At 42.6% G+C, this 11434-nt stretch overlaps 1 protein-coding gene and 1 pseudogene across 1 annotated transcript; one reads left to right on the forward strand and one right to left on the reverse strand.

The window, feature by feature from the left end:
• Window positions 1–242: 242 nt before the first annotated feature.
• On the forward strand, window positions 243–2243 carry LOC139419212 (olfactory receptor 5J3-like). Its single transcript, XM_071169193.1, is given in 4 exon segments — window positions 243–386; window positions 698–1360; window positions 2051–2166; window positions 2168–2243. Coding segments are annotated over 4 exon segments (999 nt in total).
• Window positions 2244–3173: 930 nt separating this feature from the next.
• On the reverse strand, window positions 3174–3690 carry LOC139419213 (olfactory receptor 52N5-like; annotated as a pseudogene).
• Between the last annotated feature and the right edge of the window lie 7744 nt (window positions 3691–11434).

Genomic DNA, 11434 nt, shown 5'->3' on the forward strand with positions numbered 1-11434 from the left:
ACCAAGGTTGAGAATCTGAAATAATAAGAGTTATATTTTTTGCTTCTACAGGCAACACTTTTCATAGAAATTATAGTTACACCATATATTATTGTAGATACTTTCGTAACAAGAAGATAACTGTACTAAGCCATGTTTGTTAAGAATGAGCTTCTTCTATCTGTAGTCTACAAGGTATCAATGTATCTCTCTGTCTGCACCAGGTTTGTCTGAGATCCTATCAGGCCCACTGGCCCAGAGGTATGAACAGCACCCAGTCCAGCCCTGTCGCCTTCTTCATCATCCAGGGCCTGGCTAGTCTGGGGGAGAAGAAGATGGTCCTGTTTATCATCTTCCTGCTGGCCTACACCGTCATCCTAGGCGGAAACATCATGATCATCTACCTGGTACTGTACATTGTACACGCACAGCCAGAACCAGATCACAATAACATTAGATAGAGATGATGTTATAAGAGACCATGAGTTGTAGTTAGTGTAAGTAATCAAAGGGTTTTGTTCAGGTCCTCTCACTTAGAATTTGCTCTAAGGGCCCGTAGACTACACTATACTCCTCAGGAGTCAGGAGTTTAGAACTCTTGAGAATTATGGCTTGGGCCCAGAGTTTCCCCTGGTCGAGTCATGTTGTCAGGAAAAACTCTCCGCTGGGCCTATCTATGACATTACTGTCTAACCGCTTTCTTTATCTCGTCCTAAAGGTCCGGACCGACCCGAAGCTGGGCTCCCCCATGTACTTCTTCCTCCACAACCTGTCCATCGTGGACATGATTTACACAACGGTCACCATCCCCAACATGTTGTCAGGCTTCCTGACTGAGGTCAAGACTGTGTCCGTCCCCGGCTGCTTCCTCCAGATGTACTGTTTCATCCACATGTCTGTTACCGGCCGCGCCCTGCTGACCGCTATGGCCTACGACCGCTATGTGGCCATATGTAATCCTCTCCGCTATGCCGCTGTGATGACCCGCCCCGTCTGCCTGCTACTCATCATTGGGGCATGGACCTTCGGTGCCATCTGCACCTTCCCAAACACTAGCATGGCAGTACAGCGTTCATACTGTGGACCCAACGTGGTGCGCCACTGCTGGTGTGACCCATCCTCAGTGAGGCTGCTGGTGTGTGGGGACACTCAGGTGGACAGCATCGTGTCACTGTCTTTTGCCCTCATAGCGCTGCTCACCACGGGTGTGCTCATCCTCACTTCCTACATACTCATCGGTGTGAAGATAGCTAAAATGGGCGCCGCAGAGCGACTGAAGGCGTTTAGCACCTGTGCCGCCCACCTGACGGTTGTGTCCATTTCTTACAGCTCTGCCTCATTTGTCTATATCTCCTACCGTGTGGGAAACTTCTCTCCAGAGGTGACCCTCCTCTTCATCCTCTTTCTCCCCCTCCTCCTTTCCCTGTTCTAATGACTGTTTAACTCTACCATCAGATAACCTTCAGTCAACACTGTGATCTTACATTCACCAGTTGAAGAGTTTGACTGATATTTGTGCCATTACTCTGGTTACCCATGTCCTCTCTGATTTGTCATTCACTGTTGATGTCTAATGGTACTCAAAAGGCATTCCCACCAGGAGATGGTACTGTTGTATTATTTTAGTGTAACATACTGATGCTCTTCAGTCACTGTACATTTGTGTCATGTTGTCAGTGCTGTGAAAATCCCAATAACAGGGTTGGAGTCAATTTCATTTAAATTCCAGTCAATTAAGAAAGTATACGAAATTCCAATTGTAATTCCATTTTCCTAATTGAAAAGCGTTGAGGATAATTGGAATTTCAGAGTACTTCCTGAATTGATTGGAATTTAAATGGAATCCAACCATCACCTAATAATGCTATGTATATGTTTATGGTTGAATATGATCAAGGCCATGCTGTTAATAACGTTGTGATAAGGTTAGATAACATTGTGTTGATGTTGTAAGTGCGTATCATTGTTGTTTAATAATGTGTAACTTTTTGTTTAGTATATTGTGGTTGTGGGTATCATTGTTGCATTGCGGTTGTCTTAATGTTGTATTCATGTTGTGTTATTGTTGTAGGTGCGTATCATCGTGTCGGTGCTGTACTCGGCTCTGACTCCTTTCCTGAACCCGATGATCTACAGCCTGAGGAACAAGGAGCTGAGAGTGGCCATCAAGAGGGCCTTCTGCCGACACAGACGTCTCACCGCAGAGCCGCTAAACACTCAACACACTGTCCTTACAGCAAAACATTCAATTCAAGCTCCTTTAAAATAGTTTAGTATGGGCTACAAAGTGTGATAATTTTCAAAGATTCCAAAATAATTCTAATTATGGTTTGTTGTTTGGAAAGCAGAACAGCTAAATGTTTCTTTATCATGCACTTATAAACGAAACCGAACAATATTTGTGTTTACCATTTGGTTCATTGTGTAGGTTGCACAACTGTATACATCTGATTTAATAGTTTTAAGTTTATTGATAAAAACGAAATAACAACTGTAAAGTCCTGTTCAATTGCATTGTACAAACTACCAGATACAGTACTAAATAGTATGTGATTATACTTGTTTTTAATCAATACCAAAGAAACAGCAGTAATTGTTAGGTGATTATTGTGTAATTACAATCTCGCAATATTATTCCTAAATATCAGAGAAATAGCACCCTGTCAAATAAAGTGTACCAACAGATTTTGGTTTTGTGCCTCTGCCTTCTCTGTAAGCGTCACAAATTAAAATAAAACTTTGCACAATAAAATATTCTATGATGGTTTGCATTTGGAAATTAAATCAAGAAATGATTCATGGAACACCACCCAAAACTTTGCACCACCTAAAATAAATGTCAGTTTGAAAACATAGTAGCAGTGTTCTTCCTAGTTATGTATTTTAGAGTAGATTTGCATTATGCATTATGATTTTTTTCCATCAGTACTAACCGAATCCGGGGCAGCTGTATGTTTAAATTGTTAGAACATGCTTTGAATATGCATACCATCAATTAAATAATGGCTCTCAACTTATGTTAGCGTCCAATTCAACAGAACCCTTACAGGTCCCTCAGGTGGTGGTTGAGAAGAAACTCCCTTGTTTTATGAACGCCACACACATACACTGCAGTTCTCATTATATTATATATGATTTATTTTCCCATCAGATTTAACACAGAATCCTGCAGCTACCTTGGCTCTGTGAACACCCTAAATATCCTGTTTAATCTCTTTAGTCTGTAAACCATATATTATGTGGTTGACACAGGTAGGGACCACACTAACCAGCACACTATTCAGTTTGCGCAGGTCTGCATAGGCTCGGAAGCGATGGAGGATGATAATGGTAAACCCACATCCCAGCACAATATGGTAGACCAGTAAGTGTGTGCTACAGGTTGTCAGGGCCTTGCTGTTTAAAGAGCTGTTCTACTACTCAGACAAACAATGGCAATCTTCAGATAGGCGAGACTGATGCTGCCTATGGACGAGACAAACAGCATAACGGTAAATGTTAAGACATATATGTTATTTATAAACACGGTCTCGCAGGAGAGCTTGAATAAGGAGGCGCATAAACATGAGCACAGAAAGCCTGAATGACACACTCCATGTAAGTGATATATCGCTCGGGAGCTGCTGTCAAAATGTCCCCTAATAGACGAGGTATTATCGCTGTAGCCCCAACTATCTAATTAAGAGACAAGTTTCAGAAAAGGATGTACATGGGATAATGTCCATGGAGATCAGTACTATGAGGCCGATGTTGGCCACGAGGTGAAGATGTAGATGATAAGGAAGAGGATTAGGTCAGGGTAGGAGGTATGTTGAGTGACCTTTAAGAGATTAAAGGGAAGTTCAGGATTTTATAACTTGATAGAAGAACTGTAATCCATGATTTGTTTTCTTTAACCTTATCAGTCCCGAGACCCATCTGACTTTCATTTATCTGCATGTTTATATGTTTTTATTATAAAAACCTGATAAAAAGGAATTTATATGAATGCTGTAAGTACAGAAATGGTTTGCTCAGTGGGAAATAAATATCCAACTAGTCAGTGACAACTGTGTGGAGTTTGTGACAGCAACTATGTGAGCTTATTACAGTTTTATAGACACTTCGTCCTGGGATTTCCTATGATCTTCTATGAAGAACCCCACCCTTACCTTCTAACGACTATTGTGTAGCTTGTGAACGTCATATAGAGCACAACATGTCACATGAGAGTCCCAGCTTTTCATAGATCGCTTTTAATTGTTTGCAGCTCAAACCATTCGGACTCTACAGACATTTTTGTACAAAGACTTGGACCCGGGTCCCTTCAGGATCCGCCCTTGTGTCACAAACACCTTTCTAGCTCAGCCCCCATTAAACACACAGACTAATGGTACCAACGGATGCAGAAGAATTAGACAAAACTAATGGTACAAGCAAGAAGTGTCACAGTTTCTGTGTTATTTGATTGTTGTTTCCTTAGGTTACCGCTGGAGGGCACCCTTACCTTTTCTAGATTTCAGGTTACCCTGATTATTACTCATTAGATTCTCCTGTGTTTAATTACCCTCTCTGTTGATCTGGTTGCCTTGTTATTTAGGTTCCTCAGTTGGTCTGTATATTTGCTTAGGTCTCATGTTTTATTAGTGTGCTCTTGTGCGGTTGGTTGCCTTGTTTCTGTTAAGACTAAGTAAAAGTTCTGGATTTATCCTTACCCCTGCTTGCTGTGTTTCTCTGCCCCTGGATTCGAGTTCGTACTTGCATAATTGGTACAGTAGTCCTAAGCCTACAATGGACGCAGCAGAGATTTTTCAGTCGTCCGAGGAACACTCCGAATTCCACCATTTATGGTCGGCTCTCACCCACCATGGAACTGTGATTGGTGATACAAATTAAATAAATTGGTCGCCATGAGGCGCGGCTGCAGACATTGTCGGATGATTTAAGAACTCTTGTGTCCGCTCTGCAGAGAGGACAGGCGGGAGCAACGGCTGCTGCACCTAATCCTCCACTCCCTACCAGCTCAATGTCTTCCTCCCTTTGGGAGCCTCATACGTCACCTCCTTGTTCTCAGGACGGGCTCTGGCCTGGGCTACGGCCATATGAGAGAAGCAACCAGACATTTGTTTTAATTGACAAAGTGTCACCCAGGAGACAAAGAGGATTTTTGATCACCCCATCAGTGGCAGGAACGCTGCTCAAAGACTCATTGTGCTTTGACACGGCAGCCGGAGGGTAGCAGATTACACCATTGACTTTCGGATTCTTGCCGACTTCCCGGGACAACCCTGACACTCTGGATGAGTGGAACGTCGTCGTGAGAGGACGGAGGGGTTCAGAGTTGTTTCCAGTGTTTTGGGTTCCACTGAGGGAGTCAATTCTTTGTTTGTTCCACTGGCTTATGCTGCGTTTGCTTGTCCTGTACCCCGTCAGAGTCCTCAATTCGGCTCTGGTTATATCCTTCAGAAGAGCCAATACAATTGGGAAGGACCAGGTTTCCGCTCTGGAGAGATGGTGCAGGATCAACAAGCAACGTTGTCTTCACTGTGGTCAGTCTGGACATTTCCATGCCTCCTGTCCCGAGCCTCCATTTGTTTGGCGCATTATGTTCAGAAATCCACAGGCTCGAGCGGTCACGACATCGCAGACGATAAATCCAAATTGTATCCGTAAAGTGCGTAGAAAGATGTCAAATGTTTTTTATAATCAATCCTCAGGTTGATTTTACAATATATAATCGATAATATGTCAACTGGAATGTAGGTCGCCATGAGGCGAGAGAGAGAAAATGGGCGAGAGAGAGAAAATGGCTTTTGCGCATACAAAACGCTGCTGGCACCCAGCCATCCACTGACGTGATGGGTTGTTCCTCACTCATTTTTCAAAATAAAAGCCTGAAACTATGTCTAAAGACTGGTCACTGGTCACATTATCTGGTTGATATCCCTTTAAATAGAGGCATGGCATCCAATGGAACAGAGAGCTTTCAGGAAAATTAGCACTTCCTTGTTGGATTTTCCTCAGGTTTTTGCCTGCAAAATCTGTTCTGTAATACTCACAGACAATATTTTGACCGTTTTGGAAACTTTAGAGTGTTTTCTATCCTAATCTGACAATTATATGCATATTCTAGTTTCTGGGCCTGAGAAATAGACAGTTTCAAATGGGTACGTTTTTTAGCCAAAAATGAAAATACTGCCCCCTACACTCAAGAAGTTAATGCAACCGCTATGTCAGATTTTTTAAAAACTTTACGGAGAAAGCAAATAGACAACAAAGCAGTCAAAAAGATACCCGCTATATTAGGTAGTCAACATTACTCAGAAATAGCATTTTAAATATTCACTTACCTTTGATGATGTTCATCAGAATGCACTCCCAGGAATCCCAGTTCCACCATAAATGATTGATTTGTTCGATAAGTTCAATCAGTTATGTCCAAATATCTTCTTTTGTTAGGGCGTTTGGTAAACAAATCCAAAAGCGCGTTCAGGTCGCGCCGAACGTCGGACAAAAAGTTCAAAAAGTTCCGTTACAGCCCGTAGAAACATGCCAAACTAAGTATGGAATCAATCTTTCAGATGTTTTTAACATTAAACTTCATTAATGTTCCAACCGGACAATTCCTTTGTCTTTATAAATGAAGTGGAACGTTGCTACCTTTCACGTGAGCGCGCCAGACCGAGGCTGTGGCACTCTGCCAGACCACTCACTCAAAGAGCTCTTATGAGCCACTCCTTTAGAGAAGAATCCTCAAAACCGTTTCTAAATACTGTTGACATCTAGTGGAAGCCTTGGGATGTGAAACAAAACTAATATCCCACTGTATCTTCAATGGGGGCTGAGTTGACCACAAACCTCAGATTTCCCACTTCCTGGTTGGATGTTTCTCAGGTTTATGCCTGCCATATGAGTTATGTTATACTCAGACATCATTCAAACAGTTTTAGAAACTTCAGAGTGTTTTCTATCCAAATATACTAATTATATTCATATTCTAGCCTTTACGGCTGAGTAGCAGGCAGCTAAATTTGGGCACGTTTTTCATCCAAGCTACCCAAGACTTCCTCCTACCCCAAAGAAGTTAAGGTTATCTCGATCCGATCGATAATCCTGAATCACCACAGATGTCATATATCCCTGTCCTGTTGGCCTGGATTAGGTTCTAAATACTTAATATAAATCTACCATTAATCCAAGGCTATGCCATTTCTTTCTTCTCGTTGGTTCAAATTACAACTATGTCAAAGAACTATAAACTCGTCCATAAATATCAATTTACCTTAAAATCAGTACCACAAATTCATTATCCAAATGGCCCTCCCATGAGGCTGATTAGACCCCAACGGAAAGCCATGATAGAGGTCAAAGGTCATACCACCCTTTTACAGTCGTGTTCCATACTATATTAGACAAATTAAAGAACCCTTTATCTAAAGAATTCACGTGTTTAATTAAAACTCGTATAAAACAAAACTTATAATATTCCATATGTGAGTGTACCCCTAAGATATTGTGTCTCTGGGAAACATGGAAATCTCCTCAAACCCGAAAGGTTTTTACAAACAAAACCTAATAATAATGATAATTCCATTGTACTCCCTCAAATCATTAGTTTTAAATTTCCTCAATGGTTATATGCAAAACCCATTCTGTCCGTCTGCAAACAGTCTCTCAAAATGCTTGATATGAACACCCTGCCAATAGAGCCCCACAACTGTGATTAACGTGCACTGTCCCTTTAAAATAAAATTAACTCAACATGCAATCCACTTTGCGGACCTGTCATGGTTCCACGTAATGGAAACAGATTATAATGTTAGTATACCTTAACTTCCTGTTCAATTTCAATCCATAAGAATAAAAACACATTTCGATGGGCACAACTCTATCGCAATTATCTCTCTGTTATTATTTAGAATTCATTAGATTTAGGTAACGGTCTCTTCTATGATTCAGTAATTTCAATCCGACTCCATTCTCCAGTCATTGCTAGGAAATGCTTTCGTCACTGGAAGAAGAGGAGAGTTACAGAACGCTTCATTCCCCGGTATGATATCCCCTCCCTTTCGTAGCTGTTCAAAAGTGGGTGTTATCCCTTTAATTGCTTCCGCTATCCTCTGCCCCTGTATCTAGTCACGCCTCCTCTTCCTCCTCTGACTCAGGCTGTGGGCGCCTGCTTGTTTTGTCCCTTCTATCTTTCTTGTTAAGACAATCACGGTGATTGTGTCCTACTTTCTTGCAGTGCCTGCATGGTGCCTCACAATCCCGAGCAAAGTGACCCGACTTGTTACAATTAAATCTCTATCATTATCTCTATCTCTGTCCTTATCTCCTCTTCTGTTAGCCTTCCATCCCTTTCTGTCAGAGCCCTTACTGGCTATCTCACCCAGAGTGGCCATCAAGTATTCTGCCCATTTCAGCTTCTTCTTAGTCTCCTCGCTTTTAGCGTGCTGTTCAAAATGAATTGCATATCTTTTTACTTCCCCCAGTTCTGCTAGTCCCCACCCCACCAAGGTTTTCTTTATGGTACTGCTAATCTCGGGGCGCATTCCGCTGAGGAAAGCTATCTTCAGCTGCTGGTGATATGCAGTGTTAGGGGGGGCTCTGCTAGGGGGGGCTCTGTTAACCCACTGTTGGTGTTAAACACATCCTTCAGTCACTCTAAGTACTGACTGATGGACTCACCATCCCCCTGCCTACATTCGGAAACCTTAGAGAAGTCTGCGTGTCGGTGATAATAATCCCTCAAATTATTATACAATTCTGCAATTTTGACAACGTAATCACCCTCTGCCGCCCATGGCACTGTAATTAAATTGTTATGCCCTGGTACCCATTGCCTTCGTACAGCTGCACAGTCCTTCCCCACCAACTGCCGTACCGCTCTCTCATCTTCTCCTGTGTTTAACTTGAAGCTGGCTGTCAAACCTTCTAGATCCCTTCTAAATCCTTCCATGCCTGTTTTAGGGTGTACCATTCCTCCCACCTCTCTTTCTACATCCCTATGGGTCCATGCCCTATACACTTCTAAAATAGGTTCCTGTCCTGCGTCCCCAGCCCGTGGGTTGGGCAAGGCAATTAGAGGATACTGACTAGCCTCCCTTTCATCTTCGTCATCCAGCCACTCTGCTACTCCTCTCCTCACTGGGCTATAATTTAGGTTTATGAGGGACCTCCAGAGGAGCCGTGGGAGTTATTGCTCTCTGTTGCTGGCAACTTACATATTCCTTATTTTTCCTTTTTCCACCCTCGCTGTGTCTAGCCCCTCTGCTCGTTGTTTATCTGCCTTGTCCCCACAAACCCTATTTATTTGTTTAATCATTGATTCCAGTTTTTCTATATTTAAATGTCCGTCAAATTCGTACTTACGTATGTTAGATCGGCTAATGTATATTGGCCAAGTTAACTGTTAGGTCTCAACATAGATAGTTTAAATTGGTAGTGCAGATACCTTCGAGCCATTACGGATCTGTGTTTTTCCTTTCTTGAAACTTTATCTATAAAGTTTGTCGAAGTGTCGATCGGACATTAGATCTCACCCGTATACAACTATAAGCTATTTTCCCGGGGTCGTAAATCCCTCATCAACAGCCTATTTTTCTGTTGTTTCTTGTTCTATTGACGTTAATATCTTGTTTCTCCCTCCGCTATATTAGGCTTCCCTTCTTCATTGGATGATCAGACCTACAGTGGGGCAAAAAAGTATTTAGTCAGACACTAATTGTGCAAGTTCTCCCACTTAAAAAGATGAGAGAGGCCTGTAATTTTCATCATAGGTACACTTCAACTATGTCAGACAAAATTAGGAAAAAAAATCCAGAAAATCACATTGTAGGATTTTTAATGAATTTATTTGCAAATTATGGTGGAAAATAAGTATTTATTTAAGTTTGACCAGGAGCACTCACTCCAGTTAGAGGGTGCATTATCAAGTATTGGAGTGTTGAGAGATGATGCACAACAGTTTCTACCACCAAATCATGATTCCAATAACCTCCGTGTTCGAAATAACTGTAAAGTACGTCGCCATCAACATGACTACCGCTACAATCAACCTGTTCACTACGTTCCTGCACACAACCCACAAAAAGTGTCAGAGCACAACAGTATCAAAGGGTTAAAGGACGATCAAAACGTAGACCAATGTTCTCCAGAAGTTCCACTACGGGAAGAACTAAAGCAAGAACAATTTGAGAAAAGGGTAAAAGATAAGTCACAAGGACTAGACGGGGAATTACTGGACACCAGGTCCGCAGGAATTAACACCCATAGCAAGGACGTTAAAGTTAAAATTTCTCCCGCTCTCATTCAAGACCCTATCCAGGGCCCGCTGGATCAAGAACAAGCCCACGGGCTTTGTCTATAGACTCTGATACAAAGGTTGCGAAGAAAAAGGTAAAACGCTTCGTTAAAGCCAAGCCCACTCAAAATCGGAAATGTCAATCTGCTTCCACCTTGAACAGAAATGGCACATCACGTCGTTGCGAACAACCACTCCACTTTGTGGGGAATATGTCCACTAACCACGAATCTAAACGGCCATACCTGGAAACAGTCCTGGAGGACTGCTTAACTTGTCATGCGCTAATTGATTCGGGTGGGACAATATCACTCATCTATCAAACATTGTTCGATGATCTCAAAAGGGCTTTGAAGCCAACTAAACGTTGGTTAAAAGTGGAACGCTGCGACACTACACTTCGAGGGGTCACTCAGACTACCTTGCCTCTCACATAGAGAGTCATGCTGAAACTACACATCAAGGACGTATCGCTCGTTCACCCTGTGAATGTCACCAGCCTCAAAACTGTACCCCTGCTACTTGGAGCAGACTTGATGGATCGGTTACTCCCATTGATGGATTGGAAAACCAACCAGGTATGGTCACAGGCCACAGTGCCTTCTCCACTGACCACACTGTCACAACGCAGTCATTCACGAGGGGTATCTGTCGAAAGCACCCCTTGGGAAAAAGACGTTTAGAAACCTCTTGGTGCAGAATCCGATCCAAGGAGATATTACGACATCTCGACACATTCCATCAGCTAACCTGATTGACTATTATTTTCATGATTTCGAGCCAGCTGTCTCTGTGAATAAGCAACTTCCCTCATCCTTGCAGTCGTGCAATACGGTAGTTGAGAGGAACTTCTCTTGCCCTTCGGACACTTCCACAAGCACTGCGGCTGTCTCAGCAAGAAAAACATTGATGCGCAGAGTATACTCTGCTTTCGATGATACACCTTCCTCTTTGTTGGGGACTGTCACCCCTTACAATGACACTAATGGCATCAGTCCAGCAACTGACCCGATGACTCCCACGGGTGAAACACTTTGCGATGTCACAGACCGATATCCTCATCTCAGTTCGCAGGTACTGAAGAGGTTCACACGCGGATGCGGTGGTGACTGACAGGCCTCGACAGCCACTGAGCGTTTTGAAGCACAAACATCAGGAGATTTGGTTGACAGG

Source organism: Oncorhynchus clarkii, chromosome 10, assembly GCF_045791955.1.
Source record: "Oncorhynchus clarkii lewisi isolate Uvic-CL-2024 chromosome 10, UVic_Ocla_1.0, whole genome shotgun sequence".
Taxonomy (NCBI): Eukaryota; Metazoa; Chordata; class Actinopteri; order Salmoniformes; family Salmonidae; genus Oncorhynchus; species Oncorhynchus clarkii.